The sequence below is a fragment of the Trachurus japonicus genome, chromosome 8 (assembly GCF_045865225.1).
Source record: "Trachurus japonicus isolate A0001 chromosome 8, Traja_1.0".
NCBI lineage: Eukaryota > Metazoa > Chordata > Actinopteri > Carangiformes > Carangidae > Trachurus > Trachurus japonicus.
Genome location: NC_140914.1, coordinates 33751643 through 33773294, shown reverse-complemented (window position 1 = coordinate 33773294; position 21652 = coordinate 33751643). Strand labels below are relative to the sequence as shown.

At 41.1% G+C, this 21652-nt stretch overlaps 1 protein-coding gene across 1 annotated transcript; it reads right to left on the bottom strand.

The window, feature by feature from the left end:
- Positions 1-2242: 2242 nt before the first annotated feature.
- Positions 2243-20155, bottom strand: gng13b (guanine nucleotide binding protein (G protein), gamma 13b). Its single transcript, XM_085785259.1, has 3 exons — positions 19556-20155; positions 6377-6503; positions 2243-4634 (listed from the first exon to the last, which is right to left on the bottom strand). Exons 2-3 carry the CDS (start codon positions 6472-6474, stop codon positions 4529-4531), a joined length of 204 nt encoding a protein of 67 aa, XP_085641385.1. The 5' UTR covers positions 6475-6503; positions 19556-20155; the 3' UTR covers positions 2243-4528.
- Positions 20156-21652: the final 1497 nt, after the last annotated feature.

Sequence of the window (21652 nt, the reverse complement as noted above, 5' to 3'; positions counted from 1 at the left end):
TGGTCTATGAATTGGTATTATGGGGTCCAAAGTGCAGCAAGAAAACTTTACCCACACCATTACACCATCACTAGCCTGGACTGACACAGGTTGGGTCGGATTAATGGATCCATGCTCTTGATGCCAGATTCTGACTCGACCATCTGATGCCTCAGCAGGAATTCAGTCATCAGGCCAACGTACAATTTGTCAGCCTTTAACTGCTCAGTGTTGGCGCCTGTGTCCACTGCGGTTTCTGTTTCTGTCCTTGACTAACATGGACAAGGAAGGGGAAGAGAAAGTGGGGCCTGATATAGTCTCCTCCTGCTGTCCAGGTCCATCCACCTCAGGTTTTCTCTGAAAAACGGTTTTGCTATAAGCATAGTTGTAAAGAGTGGTTATCTGAGTGACCATATCGTCTGTCAGCTCCAACCAGTTTGACCGTTCTCTGACCTCTGTCATCAGCATCATCTTTCAATGTTTTTTTTCTATTTGGCTCCACTTTGGGTCAAATCTCAAGAGACTGTCGTGTGTGAAAATCCCACAAGACTTCAGAAATACTCAAACCCGTCAGTCTGTCTGGCACCAACGGTCATGTCTCAGTCAAAGTCACTGGAATCACATTAACTGAAGCTCCTCACTCATATCTGCGGTATCTTATTCACTGCACTGCTGCAACACGATTGGCTGATTGTGTGAAGAAGCAGATGCACAGGTGTTTGTAATGAAGTGCTTGATTGGTGTGTATTTATGGGACTCACAGAGGCGCACACAAAACAAAACAAAGACAACCAAGCTGTCTAAAAATCTTCTACTTTATTCAATAAGATAAATGTTTTTGTAAAACATTCAATAAAAAATGATTTTAATTTATTGCTCATTGTCATCTTTACGTTAAGGACTTGATCTGATGCATAATAATTTTTCCAAAGCACTCTCACGAGGAATATGTTGCTAGATATTTAGACAAGGTTTTATGCTGTCATTATAATAGTAGTAACATACATACGTACGCACGTTCTGATTATATAAAAACAAACCAAACAAGTAAAGTTACAGTAGCAAGACAGAAAAAAAAACAGACCAGGGACAGGAAGAATCAGAAATCCTCTCACGTACTACCATAAGTTTGTTTTGGGCTGATGTGACGCAGCATTTATAGCTTTCCCAGTGGTGGTGGTGTACAAACTTAAAGAAAGCTTGAAATCTTTAAATACAAAAATCATGTTGGAAGAAGGAATAAACTTAAACCAAACACTGGAAAAGCAAAAAAATGTGAACTTCTTTGCACCATGGAGGCCATTTTAAAAGTCCCTTATCATGCATTAATTACTAAGCTATTTTTAAAACAAATTACTAAGATACATTGAACTTTCCAACACCTAAACTAGGAACTTAAATCAAAATATCAAAATAAGGACGGTGTGTACATGCCTCTAATTGATCCATGGGACTTCTAAAATGGCTTCATTTGTAGTTCGTGTTGCATACAGTATTTGTACTGGACATCATAAATTCACCGGCCACACTTCAGAGTCAGTGACATGTATATACCCTAAATGTGAAACATGTTAGTTTGACTGGATGAAACCTTTGCCTGTACAAGTTACATGCAAGCAATAATTCAGATAAATAATTTATAAGCACATCATGAGCCATTTGATTGTTTTGATTGTGTCAAAGGAGGAACACTGAATATTTGAGTTACACATAAGAAGTCCTCCGAGCTCTGAGCAGCCATTAGGAAACCAGCTCGTCATGAGGAAAATGTACATGAGTCTCATTACAGTACTGAGATGATGTGAGGCTCTGCTTGTCCCCAAGTCTTTTAGAGAAACCCACATCCTTGCCACTCCTCCCCTCATACACATTCTCACTAAGCAGTGTGTGTGTGTGTGTGTGTGTGTGTGTGTGTGTGTGTGTGTGTGTGTGTTTTGTTGATCTGTGTGGCCTCAGGCCTGCCTGTGTGTTTGTGTTGTGTGTGTGATGCAGCTGTATGTGCATGTGTATCATAATCCACATGGGAGCCTGATGTCCAAATTGAAGCATTTTGTTTGAAAATATGCACACACACACACACACACACACACACACACACACACACACACACACACACATGCATATACAGACGGATCAGAGGTCAGTGGTGATGTTCCAACCTCATGCCATTATATTTACATTCTTATATTAAGGAAACTGTGTACAAGGCAGTAGTAGATGTGATCTGGCAAGGTGTAGTCGTCTTTTTTTTTTTGGGGGGGTCTTTGTGTTTTTTTTCTTCAAGTCTGGGAAGAGGGAGTGCAGACAAAGGAAACAAAAACTATAGGCGAGAGAAAGGTCTCATCAATAAATAAATAAATAAATAAATGAACCAAGTCTTGATCAATAAGTTAATAAGTTAAAGGGGTCTATCTGTACATGTGTGGAGTAAGATAGTGTGTGTGTATGCTTTGTTTGGATGTTGAATGTGCATGTGTGTGTGTTTGTGTGTTGCCTTAGGGTCCGTAGCTAAGGAGGAGAGGGAACAGAAAACTCCAACCCCCTCCAGAGACCCAGAGCTTCACTATGCTCTGACAACACAAACAGAGCTGCCATGACTCTCTCTGACCTCATGACACTGAAGCAAAAACAACACTGGTGGCAGATCTCTACCTCCAACATGTACATTTGCTAACCATGCATTACGAGCTGTAGGTAGCGCCGAAAGCTCAAAACAACATGACTAAACGCTGCAGTCGCGGTGAGCGCCTCTTGTGTTCATGCACGGCGGTTGTTCGGTGTAAAGGCTTCGTTCGTTTTGGTCGAGATCGCTGGGAGTAACATAAGTCTTGTGAGACTTTGTGCGTGTGTGTCAGGCATTCTCTCAAGATGTCAGTATGACTCACATGAACTGCAGAGGGAGTGGGGTGCGTTCAAAACCTACAAAGTACCGTCAGAAACTGAGCACAGTTTTAGCCTTCAATTCACTTCTCATGTACAACCAAATTCAACACTGTGATTACCTTAGATGATATATGGTCAGAAAGTGTGCGCCATTGTTACCCTCATTTTTACCCCTTTTTTCCAATAAAAGCCAGAACAGCTACTGACATCTTTAGACAATTAATGAACTTGTTTCCATGTAACAGATCCTTGGTATTCATCTTTGAGTGATCAGATCTGTAACAGTCACATTTGTCAGTTAAGTTTGTGGTTAACATATCACACACACAGAGAGAGTAATTAGACAATAATTAACATGTTACAATCAGTAAATGCACCATAGGAACCTATAACAACTTAAAATTGGTAGTAAGGATAATTCATACGGCTTATGATGGTTGATGGTTTTAGACCATAGGGATTTAATGTATTAAAACTGCCCCTATGATGACTGGCGTCAATGCAGACATCAAAAAAGCTAAGTGGAAATGTATCCAAGGAGCATTCAAGATGGACTTCAGTCTGATTGCTCAAATCATGTTAGAGGCTAGTCTATAAATATGATTCATCTTCAGGGGAATAAGCACCACCCTCTGATCTGAAACAGAGCCAACCATGATTCACATGTATCCTGGGAGAAACATCATATTCCCAATCTGACTCATGTAGCTAATTTAATGTGTAACAAAGTGTAAATGGGGCTAAAAATGTTGCATCTTATTTTTGTTGAAGCAGGCAAATATGTATGAAGACATTATCTTCAAATGTTACACAACTTAATGTCCTTCATCCGCAGATCCTCCATGTCTTGAAAACCCAATTTTTAACTTCATTTCTGACTTACTAAAACATTAAAAGCATGGTATGTAAGTCATCATTAGTAAATCATTGGGGTATGATCAAGTGGTATGGACTAAAAATGATCCTCATTTAATAATAAATCATTACAGGTTCTTCTGGCCACATTAGTTTAGGTTAAACAGCCTTATTGTAGATATTTCGTCAACCACAGACTTGAGCAAACCATTAACGTTCAATCTAAAAAGTACCACAATTTTGTTTTAGCTTTATGCGTGGTTATATGATTTACATCTCACTATAGAGCTCCCGTCCCCGAGCAGATTTACAGTCAGATTTTGAGAATCTGACTCTACGTTTCATTATGCTCATCATTTTATCATAAATGGAAGAAATAAAAAGTGCTATGCTCAGAATGAAGATAAGAGGTTACAGAAAGCTCATGACTGGCAGCTGCATAAATAATTATGTATTCATATAGAGACATGTAGTAGGAGTATTGATCATTGTCGTAATATCATAGTAACAATGCATTGCCATGGCAGGAATAAAGTTGCAGTGAATGTGTGGCAGTCGGGGGGGGAAAGCCCCAAAGTTTGGAGTGCAAGTGTGTAAGTGTGTGTGTTTTCTGTGCCCTTGTTGGGATGCGTGGTCAGGACAGGTCAGGGGGAATGGGCTGTTGTACATTCACGGTGAGAGGTTAGGAGGCTGGAGGATGTCCTGTCACTGCTGTGGCGGGACAGGGAGGGACAGGTTGAGGGTCGTCTGTAGGTGCGTGTTGGTCGGCGTGGTGGAAGTTGATAGGTCGTGACGGGACGGGTGCTTTCTTCTAGAGAAGGATGCATTTTCCTTTCTCCACCCATGGGTTGTTCTTCATCAGCTCCGGGTTCAAAAAGGGATCCTCTGGGACGCCGTCTTCTATCCACTTTACCAAACTTTGAGAGGAGACAGAAAGAGACAAGAGACATTTTTTAAATTCCACTGGGACTTTATTACCACAGTCTGTCCTCTATCCATTTCCTCTTTTCCATACAAGGCAAGACAGTGAGGAAGAAGCTAAGCAACCAGATGTGACTGATCACATTTACTTCTGCAGCTTTTGGAGTACTTTTGCTTTTTCCATCAATAACTGTCTTTTTGAGTTTTGCTGTGAAATATTATGTGAAATAAAACTTTCACTTTTTTGCATGCAAAGTAGATGAGATGTTCAAAAGCACTCTAATGTCTTTGGAACAATGAAACCACTCTAAATATGCAACATGTTGCTTTTACACTTCATGTTTGTACAAGTTAAACAAACAAAAACAAAATGTTAATTAGTGAGCTTTGGATGGGCAGAATATGACTAGCTGCTGCTGCTGACTGCTAATACGCTAATTTATGGTGAGCTAAGCTAACCTGCTGTCCTGCTGCTGCATGTAAAGAATCCTTAAACCTGCAGCATTTAGGCACTTATGGTTCCCTTGGGCTGGATTTTTTGGTTGCATGATTAAAAATGAGTTTAGCACTAGCTCAAGCTTTTACATTTTCCACAGAAAGCTGATACAATTGGTTAATGACACTAATGAGAATGTCATGTTATTTGGGAACATGCAAAACGCAAAAATGAAGTGTAGTAGGTTAGTTCAAGATCAACTACAAGATGTGTTAGCTGGTGTTTGTTAACTTAAGCTGCTATGACTGATACTGACTTAGTTTGGAGATTTGATTACTCTGTGTTTGTGATGTCAGATTAACATTTCAATAAATGCCTAGTCTTTAATTCTAGTTTTATAACAGATTTAGTGCCAGTTGCACAGAAGTAGCTGTTTTAATCAGTAATGACACCTAATATTAGCCACCACGACTACTTGGCATATCAGATGAAGTAGCAAAAAATCCTGAGAAAAGTGTATTACTGTAGCTCATGAATTTCATTTCCATTTGTAAGACAAAGAATATGTAATTTCTTCTCTGAAAAGTTGCATACTCTCACTTAAAATTCAGTTAAATGTCCATAAAGTGCACTCGTGCCATCAGAGCGCCTTCTGTTTTTTCAATAGTTCCTCTTTTTTGTTTTTTTTTTACATTCACAAGACTTTCAAGAAGGGTTTCAAAACACTGCCTGTGAATACTCTGGCACTTTACATGAAACACAGCATTAGTCAAAAGACAGTCTGCCTGAGCAGTGCTGATGAAGCCTCAGATGAAGTGTTTTTTCAGAGTTTCCTTGATTGGCCCTTAATCTACTGGCACCACAGACAAAGAGAGAGCTGCACAGATCCTAATGATGGCTGCAGCTTTGCTTAATGCTCAGATCTGCCTCTGGCTGACAGTAGCCTTCAAGTTTTAGTTAATGAAGTTATATATTGCTGCTTTATCATTGTGCTGGAATGCTTAATACTATCATCACCAAAATCATTACATTTATTGAATCATTGTATTTATTACAGCAAACAACAAGATAAATCTATGTTTTTGCAAATCAAATTGGTAACATTAGATCATAGCTGTATTAACCACAAAAAGATCTACTACTGATAACTCTAATTGTTAGATAATTTTGGGTGCGCTTATTGCATTTGGCAAAAAAACACATTTTATTTTTAACATCAGAACATATTGTTCTGTCCAAAGCTGTTTCAGCGGCTTTAACTCTGCCAGAAGTTTGAAGAGATATTGTGGAGTAACTACTCACTCAGTCACTGTTTTGGAGGACTTCTCTCGTTTGAAGGCCAGCTGGTACTTGAGGCTCTCCACCTCCTTCTTCATCTGGGGCAGGTCCATCTCATCCATGGTTGCAGTTTGATGTAGGGCTTCTCTACCTGTGCACAGCAAGAGGAGGGCAGAGTTATATTTATTCTGTTAAATAGTAGGCAGACACACTCAATACAACTCTGCCCTGCAGCAAGAACACCACCAAGTACATCTGATTTATAACCGCTGCTTAGAGATTCCACCTACAGGAAGGAGAATAGAGGCTGTTAAATTCGCAGAGTACAACCAAGTGCTGCCAAAACTGGCAGACCCACTTAACACCACAGGATATATTCAGTTGCCTTCTTTTGTGTCTTTTGGGCTGCATGTATTCACTTCATGGTAAGCCATAGCTTTTCTACAGCCTCCATAGTTGAATCTGCCACATGTAATTATGTTTGCAACCAATATGAGAAACATTTAACATGACAAACCTTGGTTTATCCTGTATGTTGCCACCTTTAGTTAGGTTATTTCATACAAAGATTAATGACAGTGAGGTAGAGTTGAACTGCTACTCAATACCTGAAAATGTTCTGCTTCTATAACCAAAGAGAAGAAAAGGGACACCATGTACTGGCTCTATGTCCCATTTTGTCGTATCTTATTGCATGTGCTTCAGAAACATAGTGGTGTCCCAACACAAAACTTCCAAATAAGTGTAAAGCCACCCACTTCCTTCCACATCCCACTGCATCCAGGATTATATGAAGAAGAAAAAATTGTATAAGTCAAAAGTGCAGCTTGAAACTTAAATTTAAACAAGTGGTACAAGTGTGGTCTTGCCTGACTAAATTAAATTATAAATTACATTTTAAAACATCAACATACCTATAATTACTTGTTTCAAGTCAGAGTATGTGAAATATAGTAAGCTTTTGTATAAATAGTATGAAGTCACCAAAGTAGTTGAAAGTATATTTAATGAGTTGAAACAGTTCTCTCAAAGTAAACAGTCCAACTCAACAGACTGGTGAAACAGCTGAAAGTAGGCCAATGAAAGAGTAAGTAATGCAGTAATGAATAAATGCATTATAATGACAATATCCATTTTTAGATATTCTTTGGTACTTTTTCTTTTTAGTATTTTTGTGTTTATTCAATCAGTAGTGTTATATAACAAATTGATTCAAAAGAACCGGTGTTGATGAAGGTGTGCTCGAGTTAATTTGATCATCCAATAAAGGTGGGGGAGGGGGGTGTCCTTTGCAGCTCTCTCACTAGAGAACTGCTCTGGACCAACTCACGTGACACAGGCGCTTCTCAGATTGCTGAAGATTAGATTTTCGACACAAATCTTGCACTGAGTTTCTAAAACTGTCTGCATCTGCAGAATCTGAGCCACCCACCCAGCATAATACGATCAGTTCTCCCTTTACAACCTGCACAGACCAAAGCGTCAGTAATATGCACTTTACCAGGTCGTATCCCTTTCGTTTTGCACTGCAACACAGCGAGAGGAAATGCATTTAGCTTAAGACAAAATCTAGCCTATGGAGACAAAGATGGCACATTTGTGAATGATCTGAAATTAAAGTTAAAGCAGATATCAGTGGAATGTTTTTGTTAATATAAGTCCTAAATAGTCCTATTTTCCGTCAGCAATCACTTACATGAAGTATTTCAGCCTAAACACGAGTCTCTCCGTCACTCTGCTCTGCTGTAACCCGAGGAGAAAATTTTCCTTGTGGGATACAAGTGTTATCCAATGAGGGGAGAGAACGGCATGAAGGGCTGTGTGTGCAGCCAAGGGATGCGCGTGAATGTGGTGACGTAGCACGAGGACCAATTGATGCCTGACAAGGGCGGGGGCTGCTAACTCATGGTGCGTTCAAGGAAACTCGTACTTTGTGGTTTTCCTTCCTGTGAAGTCATACCAGTTCGATCTGGTACGAGTTCACGGGTCGGAAGTTACGAGTGGCCGTTATAGGGAACTTTCACAGACAACAGGACGGTAAAAACACGAGCTACGGGTTACCTGGAACGCTACCAAGTCGTAGTTGTGACTTGAAGCTGTAACTTACGGTTTCAAAAGCCTGCCTTGAACACAGCATTAGCCGAAACGGCCGTGCCGATGATATCTGCTTTAAATATTGGTTAGTGATTGACAAAATGTACTGGATTTAAAATTGTATTCATTAACTAGAATTGTGGAAACTAAAATCACCATGTGCTGTTTCTGGTACACTACAGCCTTGGGTGAGTGGAAGAAAGACACATGTAACCAGGTCAAAGTCATTGGTGTCTAAACTCCTGTGTAAAAGCACTCTAGTATCCAGGTTAACTGAGCCACAGAGATGATTTAAATATCCCTTTAATATAAGAGTTCTTTCTTTCTTTCTTTCTTTCTTTCTTTCTTTCTTTCTTTCTTTCTTTCTTTCTTTCTTTCTTTCAGAAATAAATAAAACCAACAACAAATGAACTACACCTGCTGACACTGTCTGTTTGTATTGATTTATTATACAAGATGTGTTATAAAGATGATTGAGCTTCATGAGATGTTGATAAAAGTCATTTAGTGTTGTTTAGAGCTTGGCTGTTGCCTGCTGTAAATGCTAAAATGTCCTGGCTCTACTCAGCACACAGTTATGACTGTGGTGTTAATCTTCGCCACTCACTCTCAAAGGTCAATAGGCTATAGTCAGTATATGTAGTACATTTTACAGCCCACACATACACATTCAGTTGAAAGGTTAGAGTGAAGTGAAATGTATTTTGGGCCATGCACAGTTTACTAACTGGGCCGATTAGGAACAGAAAGTAATTCATCACATACTGTAGTCCATATTATAAATAATTCAACTCTGTACAGCAATGTTGTCTTCATTCTCTTCCACTGCACCTTTTTCTTTGTCTCTTCCTCTCTCCTGCTCCCTTGCACTCTCCACCCACACTCTGTGTCCACGATACTCTCTCAATAATACTCTTCCCTCCTTGAGTGTGTGCTTGTGTATGTGTACCTTTGCGTGTGTGTCTGTGTGAGTCATTTGAGGATTCGGGCGAGCCGAGTGCTTGTGTAGTCTGCACTCTGCTTCAACACAGAAAAAAACTATGGTATTTTTAAGGGACATTAAATAATACTTGATATTACGCAATTGTTCTTTATGACAGTTTAGTGAATGAGGGGGCATTTTTAGGCAGGAGACTGCAGCTCTGAATTCAACCACTTCACCATGGTCAGGATGCTAAACAGCCATTTTTATGTTTGAATGCTTCTCAAAATCTCCACTTCTGTTTTTACTGTAACACGCAGGCTGTGGTTGAGAAACTAAAATGCCAAATAAAAGTGAAGATTAATAAAAATAATTTAAAAAAGAAAAACAGACCAATGCTTTTGTTCTGAATCTGTTGTTTAGGTCTGTGCAATCTTCAACACCAGAATGCAGTTTAAATATCATTGGTTAAAAGAATAGATGAACTAATCTTTCTTGCTAAGAGGTGGCCTATAGAAGATCAATACGGATGTCATGTTTTTAACACTGTAAAGCTACAAGGCTACAGCTAGCTGCCAGTTAGCTTGGCTTAGCATAAAAAATGGTAACAGAATGTTTGAAGCTGCTTTCCCTCCTTGTTGCTACTCTTTACACTAAACTAAGCTATAACAAGCTGCTGGTTATAAGATTCATAACATATCAAGAATGCAATAACAAACTTTTTTTTTTTAAATCTTTTTTTTTTTTTTTCAAACACATTTAACACACAAAAGTTAGGCCTACATAATCAAACCAATTATTGTACCCAATTACAAATTATGCCTTAAGATGAGAAGTAGGTAATGATTCTTCCCTTTACAAAATGCATATTAAAACACGGGAACTAATCAAGTAGCCTTTGTGATAAGCTTTATGTATAGGCTACATGTGTTTGGCTGATTTATTAGGACAGACAAGAGACGGACTGGAGAAGGAAGTGTGTCCTTTAGCAAGTCTGAGGAAAACACCAGGTGAAATATTGAGGTGAAATAGTGTGTGTGTGTGTGTGTGTGTGTGTGTGTGTGTGTGCGCGCGCGCGTGCGTGTGTGTGTCCTACCAATATTAGACAGACAGAGAGAGGCAGAGCGACTGGCTGAGATCAGGTTTCAGCAGCATCCTCCAGAGACGACAGGAGGATTGAATGCTTTCCTTTTTCTTACTCTATCACTCACCATCTCCTTCATCCCTGTTTTCACTCTCTGCCTCTCTTCCACTTTCACTTCTATTTGTCCACTCTATCCATCTGTTTCTCTGCATCGGCCTCCCGTCCACCTCTTTGTCTCACTTCTTCTCAGTGTCTCTGTTTGTTTGCTGTCTTTACCATTTTTTCTCTACTAATTCATCGTCTTATCTTCTTTCTTTTTTTTCCATTCTTCCTCTGTCACCATCTTTTTGAAAGACTGCTGGGGTTGACCTGGCTGTAGGTGGCGGCTGATAGGACACCATGTACTGTACAGCTAAATTTCACTCCATACATGCCAGAAAATGCCCCAAAACACAAACCATCCGAATCAGCCATATTGATTTTGTATTCTGTAACAGCAGCTTTAGCATCAGCCTTCTACGACATGGTAGGTAAGTGCACCTAAAGACTATTGTCATTTCAATCCACAGAATCGACATCTGCAGGCTATAGATGGGAAGCCAACTATTATTACTGTACTTCTTTTTTTTTTTAGAACAATTTCTCTTCTTCATCTCAATGAAAAGTAAAGTCAGTGAGTGTTCAAGTGAATAGGAAAGTAGGCTACTGTCAGTTGATGGTGTCTGTTGGACACCACTGTATACATGTGGCCTACTGCAGTGGTTCTCAACTGGTGGGTCAGGACCCAAAAGTGGGTCGCGGACCCGTTCTGGATGGGTCGCGGACAGCTGGTCAAAAAAGTAAATAATATTTAATGCACATCTGATGTTGGACATGTCTTTTATTTTGAAAAATAACTTATTTTGAAAGGCACAGAGACACATGAACACATGCAGTTGTTATGGTCCTCCTCACTTTCTTATTATTTGCTCCATTTCTCTGAATGCAAAGATATCAGTTTCTTATTGATGTGGCCTGAATGCAGTTTTGTGGGTCTTTATTTTGTGCAATTTGATATTTATTCATTTTTGTGAATATGCTCTGAATGCGGAGATGCATTAGAAGTCAAATATATCGTTTTGTTGGTCTCCATTTTGTGCAGTTTGATATAACCCTATTCACTTCTGTACATGCAGTTGTCATGGTCCTCCTCAGTTTCATTCATGTGCCCTGAAATGTACTTTGCTCAATAAAGAGCAAAATGAGTTTTTAAAGGCTTTAAAAAAAAATTCTTGGTTTGAATTCTATAGAAGTGGGTCGCGACTTAATGACCATGGGAAAATGTTGGTCCCAGAGTGAGACTAGTTGAGAACCCCTGGCCTACTGTACATAAGGGGGACACAGTCCATCCATGTGTGCCATGCTGCTCAGTACAGGATGTCTGCTTTGGTTAAAATTGAACGTTATCAAGTTTTAAACATGTATGTTACTTGCATAACAGCTAAAGCGAGCCCACATATCCTCTTGGTGCACTCCAGTGGTTCCCCTAGAGCACATACCATAAAAGCTTACAGCAGCCTGTCATCCTCCCTCTCTCTCCTTGACTCTCTCTCTCTCTCTCTCTCTCTCTCTCTCTCTCTCTCTCACTGTCACTATCACAATGAAGGTAAAAAATGCTGCACTTATAACATGTATTTACCATTTGATAACCTCCCGAAGCACTACTTGTTAGTAAATCCAATCTATCAATGAATTATCAATAACATCCAGGTGGCTTAGGGATGTTTTATCTTTTTAAAATGTCTTTTTAAATAAATATGTGCCCTTATGTTTAAAGAAATATATGTATCCAATTTGAAATCATGGGTAGTTTGGTTGCAAGTTTACGATTACATGTTTATGTTGACACATTACATTCATGTAAGAAATGTAAGATCTTTGTGGTTTTTCACACTGTTTCACTCATGGCATTAGATTTTCTCAAAACATCTTTGTTGTTGGAAATCATAAGTATACAAACTTAATTTGTAGAGATGAGGTTACACACCTACAGAAGAGATTAAAACATGGATGGTCAGAAACATGAAGAACTGTTCTCCTAGGCTGTATTCGAAACCGCATACTATACTGCTAGTACGTACTGATTTGGCCAAAATGTAGTATGCAGTATGCAGTATGCAGTATGCGAACAAAAGCAAAATCTGCAGTATGCGAAAAGTTCCCGGATGTTGTACTGATTCGGAAAATATCTCCAGTATGCATCTGACCAGTCTACATCGCGTACTGTAACCCACAATGCAATGCTCCCCTGACGTCTAACCGTAACCAGAGCGTAACCAAAGACGGTAGTGTAGCCGTGTACCGTAACTATAGTTTAATAAAATAAAACTTAATGCAGACTGATTGGTTCATTGTAAAATATTTATTTATTTTTTGTAAATGTGGTGATTTCTGTACATAACGTTAGGCTCCAGAGCCCCGAGGCAGCGCTGCTTACACACAAGAAGCTTCACTTTACATTCAAACAAACTAATGCTACTGCCACAATTGAGATTTCATCAATGAGACCAACATTTATCTCCTGAAAATAATTTAACCAGCCGGTGGTAAACCTTTAAAAACCTGCGGGTAAGTTAATTAGCGACCGTTTTCTCCTCCGGAATGACGTCGTAGTGCTGGCCGGCCGAGCACGTCAGGAGCCGGGCTGCTGCCTCTGTGATGTCCTGGTCGCTGCGGAGCTTCACTTCTCCGAAAAACATCGGAGCAAACTTTTAAACAGCCGTCATTTGGATAAACTGGCCGTATATTTGGGGTCTTAACAAAAAATATTACAACTTAATAAAGTTACATAATTACAGCGCTAGAGCGAGAAATAAAACAGCTTTTAGCCTGTTTTACAGCTACTGCTACCGGTTGCCGTGAAATGCATTCTGGGAAACTCGTATACTGCATACTGCGATGAAAACGGCATCGGTCTGCTCAAGTAGTATACTGAATCCCACATTCAGTATGCAGTATACAGTACATATAACGCAGTATGTAGTAGGCAGTACGGTAGTATGCGGTTTCGAAAACAGCCCTACACTCGGGGAGAATATACTCATCTATTGTCACTCTATCCAATCCTCATCATGGGCCTACACATGAGTGGGGAAACAGGTGATGTTCAAGTCAGTTTAAACGGACAGTCCCCTATGAAAATAGTATGTTCCCATAGTATAAATTCAGATGTGAATCACCATATGAAATTTTACAAAAGCAGAAAGAAATGTATAAATATATAACAGTATTTCTGTATTTGTGTGACAGTAAGAATGTAGGTGTATGTCTTATAGTGTTGTCACGATACCAACATTTTGGTACCGGTATCGGTACCAACATGTTTTTCGATACTTTTCGGTACTTTTCCAAATAAAAAGAGAATACAAAAAATGTCATTATTGACTTTATTTTAATAGAAAATCTTAAAACTATAACATCAGTAAATCAGTAAACAATCACTGCTGCTACAGGATTAAAATTTAAATTTCCATCAAGATTAATCTGAACTCTTCCTAAATTAAAACATTAGTGGTCTTGTTTTAAAATGAATATCGACTTGTTTTCTTTGCATTATTTGAGGTCTGAAAACACTGCATCTTTTTTTGTTATTTTGACCAGTTGTAATTTTTGGGAGAAATTGTTATCAGTAGTTTATAGAATGAAACACAAACGTTCATTTTACTCAAACACACACCCATTGTTTCCCATGCATAGACCAATGTGTGGTGCAGCACTTTTTTTCCCCACACACACAAACACAGGCACATGGACAGGTGGCGCTGTAACGGTACTAATGTACTAACCCTAGAGTACTAACCATAATGTCTTATCTACATACATTTGGTAAAAACAATATTTCTAGACCATAATGAACCTCCTGTTTCTCCTCTCTCTCATGTATCCTGCACCTGTCACTATCCATTATCTTCTCTCCATCATTTTACCTTTTCCATTTTACTCTCCCCTTCTTCTTCTCAAATTACTCTGCCTGTTGTTTGCTCAATAACCGTTCATGTGTCCCTCTGTTTATCTTCTGCATTTCTGCTACCATCTAATTAAAACCTGGGCAAATTTTAGACCTCAGACGCCACGTCATGGTAAACATATCACTTGTACAAGTGGCTTATCCCTTTCTTACACTGTGAGGTTTAAATCAAAAACATGTGAGTGGGGGCAGGAAGGTTTTTACCCCCTCCATCGCCTTCTCACTTTCTTCCTCTCAATGCTCCGATATCTGTTTTCTGTCTGTCTCCTGCTGTCTTCCACAGATGACTCCTCACTAAGTGCTCCCTGTCCATTTTGACAAATTCCACACAGTTAATCCATTTCTCCACACATTAGCGATCTCTCTCTCTCTCTCTCTCTTCCTCTCTTTCTCTCTCTTTGTCACCCAGCTAGGAGCTTGTCAGCCATGTTTCTACCTGATAAAACCATCCAATATGACACAATACATCTCAACAAGCACTTGCATTTAAAGGTGATAATGACGTTTGTTGAAGAACCAATATCTCTTTTGTGCTGTGTCGTGATACGGCCACTTTTAACTAATTTCAAAACCTCGTCTGCTTACTGTCACTGAGAAGTCATTGTCTTCCCCAAATAAACTGCCAACCATCTGCCACTGACAGAAACTAAAAGCTTTGCTCCGTGCTGTCACAGGATACATTAAGGATGTGTATTGGCAGTATTCTGCTGGGTTTTGACTTCTATGTTGATACTTGCTCAGGATGTGTGGATTTACAGAGATACACAATGGTCTAAGTTGTATCAGCCCTCAGAATCAACTGTATATATTCATCAATCAACTTGACTGCGATGCTGCTGCTGTTGGTTAATTTATACAGTTTGAAGTGTTTTTTGGGGGTTTTTTTGCTGATGATGTAGGTCTGTTGGCTTCACTGAACTGTGACCTCCTCCCTCCACACAGGGGGCAGTTGGCAATCAAGTGTGAAACAGCTAGGCTGAGAGTCAGCACCTTCAGGTCTGAGTTCATGGTACTGCAAACACTTGATTTCTCCCCTGTGGATTGGAAACAAGTTATTGAGCCAGGTGAGAGAGCTGGGCAGAGAGCTCTGGATCTTGTTCATTCAAGAGTTGGACACAACATGGGTTTTCAACATAGACTGTGAAAAAGATGGATGTCGCTTTTGCAGCAGTTTTGAAGCCCAAAGTTGGCTCCTCAGCTGTCACCATCTTGCCAGTGCTCCAGTAAATCGCCAACATAAAATGAGTCAAAGAGAAGGGGGGGGGGGGGGGCTATCAAACCAAGAACTTTGGTGGATGCTGGCTTGTGTGACCACGCCCTAATTTAAAGTTACCATCCCGGGCTGGACTAAGGATCTGATAAGCACCCACCCCCTCCGTCCATTCAGGAGTCACCAAAACTGTTAAACAGACAGTTGCTAGGGACACCGCTCTGGTCAGAGTAGCACAGAGCAGAAGAACTATGCAGGATATTTACCATACGTTTCATTTTTGCCATCATTAAACAGCTTGGGACTAATAGTGATGTTAGATAAATGTAACTTGTTAGAGGGAGAGTGGAGGCTCTCTGCCTTCCACACCACTGCTGAGATCCAAACCTGCTGATCACAGCCCTGGACACCGTGAGTCTGTGACAAAAACCTGTCCCGTACACGTATATGATTTAGCAGTTTGACTGACAGACGGGCCATCCAACCAAAATTGTCTGAGACTAATTTGATTGGTGGGCCAGATTTTGGCCCCTGTTCCTTACACAGATGACCAAATTTCGTCATTGATATGTCAAATCACTTATGTCATCAATTACTGTCTAATACTTACCAGATACACTCAGATTTTATATTTTTGCCAAAAAATTAGCCGCCCGGAATGGAACCTTTAAGCAGAACTTTAAGCCATAAAATATGTGAGTTACCGTATATGAAAAATGTATCCCACGTACTGTTGTCATGAAGGATGAAATCAGCTGTGGAGACCAAAACTACTGGGTCCATACATGTGGGAGAGAGGTGGATCAGTTATGTAGGAATTATATAGGATCCACGTTAGTCTGAGGCAAGGCGAGGCAAGGCAAGGCAATTTTATTTGTATAGCCCGTTTTTACAAACAGTTTGTCTCAAAGGGCTTTACATTGCATCACAACAACATCCTCTGTCCTTAGACCCTCACATCCACTGAGGAAAAACTCCATGGAAAACCCTTTTAACAGGGAAAAATAGGAGAAACCTCAGGGTGAGCAACAGAGGAGGGATCCCTCACCCAGGACGGACAGACGTGCAATAGATGTTGTTACATACAAGAAAACAGTTTAGGCCGAGGCCAAAAAGAACTTGACTGGTTAACGCACAAATTTAATTTTTTACCTAAAGGTGGCGCTAAAGAAAATGTTAAGGGATCAAAGTTATTAGGGTCCATGCTATGGGCAGCATTAATGTCTGTGTCAGATTTCAGGACAATCCATCCCACAGTTGTGAGGACATTTTTATGAAAAACCACAAATGTGAAGGTCGTGGTGGCAGAGTCAGAGGACCGCCAAGGTTATTAGGGTTCATCGGCTGGGCACCATGAATGTGTGTGATAATTCAGTTGGGACCAAAGTGTTGGGCGGCCACTTGTGTTCGCCTGCTGCACAGGATCATAGTGTACTGTATGAGGTGTTTTCGCTGAATCACTGTAGAATAAACTTCCTGTCATCTCATACATAATGTGTACACCGTCTGTACCAGCGTCTGTGTCTGTGTTTGCACTGAAACAACAGAGCTGTGTACCTTCTGGCTGATTCACCAACAAGTCTGACTGACCCGGAGCTAAAAACTAATGAATAAACACGGTTGGTGCAGAGGCCGGTCTTCATGGCAGTGGTGTCATTTTTGCACAATTCATACTAGAATTAATGATTCACTGTTGTACTCTCGGCACATTATTCCCTCAAAACTGGAGCCATTACAGGTGGTGTAATGTCAAAAATTAAAACATAAAGTTGAGATTAGCAGTGTGAAGTGTTGGGTTCAGGTCTGGGTGTGTGTGCAGCCGTTTCTGCAGCGGAGATGGAGCTGTGAGTCTAAACTGGGACACGTCTCCACAAAGCGAGGCCACATTCGCCTCAAGATTTTTGCTCAAGTATCATAAAAGATGTCAAAGTTAATTACATTTTCTTTATTAACATTATTTTTGGAGAACTTCTAATCAAACATTTTCTTTCCCTCTACTCCAGCAGCTTCACATGTTTCAACAACTCACCACGCGACAATGGAGATTTGTTGTTCGGTCACATTGTGGCTTTCGGTTCGGCGTCCAAAAGGCTGTTGTGTGTGTGTATCTGTGTGTGTGGTGTGGTGTGATGTGCTTTTTGAGATATATTTGGGTGGGTGTGTGGAAGCAAAAGTGGGGTGGTTGTTTTAGGGAAGGGGTATGTAGGTCGCATGGTGATTTGGGTCAAAAGCATCCAGAGATTAACCTCTACCCCCGTCTCCTCCACAGCCTCTAACAGTGATGTAGTGCATGTGGGGCAGGTGGCAGTGTGTGAGCTGCTACCAGTGTTTCATGTGTTAAATTGCTCCGTTTTGACTAGTTGAAGGTTGAACTGTTAAACCTTAAAGGTAAAAAAAGGGACATACAGAGGTGAAGGTGAGTGAACGATGTGCAGATTGAAGGAATACGATCAGGATGAATAAGAGGTAGAGAGAGACAGATGAGGAGAAACAGTGAGCAACTCTTCTTGCCTCTATAGCTACTGCATTGTAAATAGAGACTAAAAATAGAAAGGAACAGGCAGAGCGCCTCTGACCAGCTGAGAGTGGAGACTAAGACAGAGAGAAGAGGCGCCGTGCCGTTAAACTGAGGAGGAGATGCTGCTGAGGATAATAAATGCCAGGCACTGACGGATGATGTTTGAGCTTTTACAACCATGGCGATCTGCACGGCACCTCAATGAGCTCCGAAGCCGCCGGGACCAGTCCAGCTGATACCACACACACCAGCACCCGGCTCCAGCAGTCCAGCAGTCGATCACATCTGATCAATACAGGCCTGAACCAGACTGGATGGGATACATGTGTGCATGTGTAAGGACACACTAAGGTCAGCCGTTAACATCTGCCTCCACTGCTGCCTCAGAGCGAGGGAGCCAAATCAGAGATCTGAGAGTGTGTGAGGGGAGAGCGCGAGGTGGAAAGTGGGGACTGGCTACCACTGCCTCAGTGAAGAGGTGGTTGTTAGTTGGCTTATTAGTATCATGGATGGATGACTGAACAGGCCCAGGGGTCCATGGACTAGAAAGTCAATCAAATGAACACAGATGAGATGATTACAAAGAGGCATATAACACAAACACAAGAGAGACACTAATAACTATAAAGAGAAAGAAAATCATTACAGAGATGCACAAAATGACAAAGAGAGGCAGAAGAACCCCACTGAGACACAAAAAGCAACAAAGAGGCACTTAAAGCTGTCATGTAATTAAGAAAGAATTTGCCATCTCTTTTTTTTTTTACACTAAATTAATTGTGTCTGTTATTCCTTGTAATAATACCCAATTAAAATTTGAGTCTTAGCAACTTTAATGCACCTCCTTTATTTATGAAAAAAATAGTCTGTCCCACTCTATAGCAGAACCAGGCCAGAGGAGAGAGGAGGAGGAGGAGGAGGAGGAAGGAGAGTAGCGAAAAAATGTAAGTTTTATATAATATTCGTGGGTACTAAGGCGTGTGTGTGTGTGTGTGTGTGTGTGTGTGTGTGTGTGTGTGTGTGTGTGTGTGTGTGTGTGTGTGTGTGTGTGTGTGCGTGTGCTGGGGAGCTGGAGGCGGACAAATCCTCCACCCAGGTTGTTGCACTTTGTGAAGTATAGCCTGCTCTTAAAATAAACTACTGATGACACACACAGCAGCATGTGTAAACAGTCTCTCAGCCTCCAATAAAGAGCAGGAAGGATTGGATTCACCAGGACATGTACACAGCCACTGTATCATGCAAACTGATGTTCTGCTGCAGAAAGGCCTGTAGCTAATGTGCAACCACAGACCCCCCCCCCCACTGTGGTGGTGGATGACTGGAGGTGTAGAGTGTGTGGCTGAACGGAGAAAGTCGCATCTCTTACCTCACTGATGCGCCGGTGGAGGCTGTTGCTCTTTCCAAGTCTGGCCGGTGCAGTTAAACCGGAGAGAGAGGGAGGGGGGGGGCAGCTGGAGCCGCACGCCGACAGCAGGACTTGGTGTCCCCCGGTGAGAGCAGACTAGTGTCCGTGGAGTTTGTTGGTGTCAGGGAGGCGGCGCGCGCTCTCTGTATCCACTGGAAAAGATGAGGGATAAAATCCGCAGTCTCCCTGGAGTAGAAGGAGGCGATGACGACCAGTCTGAGTCTGAGTCTGTCTGAGAGCTGGAGGAGGACTCTTCTTCTGCTTCTGGATGGCCGCTGAGGCTTTGCCCGGTTGAAAGAAGGGAAGAGGAGGAGGAGGGGGGCAAGAGATAACGAAGCGGACAAGTTAACGAGACGGTCCGGTGCGCGCTCCGCCGTACACTGGCCGCTCCGCTGCTGGGATCCTCCTATATGAGCGGCTGTGCGTGTGCGCGTACACGCGTGTGCGCGTGTGTGTCTGTGCAAGAGAGAGAGAGAGTTGAGTGAGGGAGGATGCGTTTAGAGAGTTGACCAGGCTGAGGCGGAGGGGGGGTGTGGGGGAGGGCTGAGCAAGTACCACAGTGCCACAGTCAAGGAAGCAAAGACTTCAATCTGTCCTCCCTCTCCCTCTCTCTCTCTCTCTCTCTCTCTCTCTCTCTCTCTCTCTCTGTGTGTGTGTGTGTGTGTGTGTGTGTGTGTGTGTGTGTGTGTGTGTGTGTGTGCGCGCGCGCGTGCGTGTGTGTGGACCCTTTTTCACCCCCATTGCCAGACTCTGGATTTCTGCCCTAATATGGCCACTTATAGCTCCATCTGCAAAAGGCAGATTTAGTTTCCCACTGAGAGGGGGAGAAAAACATATTTGGGTTTGTTTTATTTCACATGTGAGAGATACTGCATTAGAGCTGAGACACTACTCTACAGTACTATACATGTTGTGTGTAGCTTCACACCTCGACCTGTGTGAGACAGACTGATGTATTTTAGTTCACAAACCCTTCCCAGGGTGCACTGCTGCTTTCAGAACATTTTCATAAGACCATTCAGTCGGCGGCAGAAGAATCACTTTCTACATTGATAATCATGAAAATTAAAATTCCGTTTCAGAGAACAGACTGAAAAGAATGATAGACATGAATAAAGAAAGATCACGGTCAAAATCAAGCACAAAAGCAGCTGGGAACAGAGCTCTGATCACCAACTGGTGAGGTGTATAGAAAATATTAGATTTTCTTGACTTTAGTATGATAAACTCACCAATGGTTGGTTGAAAACCACCAACAGTGGAACCACCAGAGGTTTTTTTTTCATGTAGTTAGAGTAAATTGTTTTCAGTCATTGAATACATTCATCTAGCCCATAAAAACAGATGCACACATAAGGAATGTCTCATTTCACTGGAGAATCAATGTTTGATTGTTAAACCTGACAACTCAATCAGCTGTGGCTCATAATTAATAAGAATATGGTAGATTAATAAACATGAATAACTACATCTCCATGGGATATTTCATATGCAGAACTGTCAGAGTATTAACATAGTATTATGCATATTGTACGTTCATTGTGAGACACAATTTCACAAATTCACATGTGCAGGTCACACGCCAGTCTTAGTTCAAAATGAGTGTAGGTGAAACATCTGGAATAGTTGAAATACATCACAGATGCTGTGGTTGAAATACAGGCACTGGATTTAGTTGAGTTAGCAGCTAAAACACAAGTTAAATTACCAAATAATTTGTTATTACTGAGTGAAGTTGAAGAGTCAGCAGTGAATGAAGTTGTGATGTCAGCAGAAGACAAAGTGCTGCAGAGGTTGGGAAGTCAATGGAATTTGAAATAGAAGTGAAAGGAGTTGAAGTGTCAGGTGCAGTGGAGGTGCTGAGAGATATTAAGGTTATTTCAACTGAGGGGCGATGTGAGTTGAAGTGTGAGCTGAAGTGTAAGAAATGAATGCAACAACAGCAGCAACAGTGATTTATTTGTAATAAACAAGTAGATAACATGATTGGTGACCTGCAGAGACTCAAACAGGAGGCCCATTAAAAGACATAGCTGTACTTGACAAGCATGGGTCGCT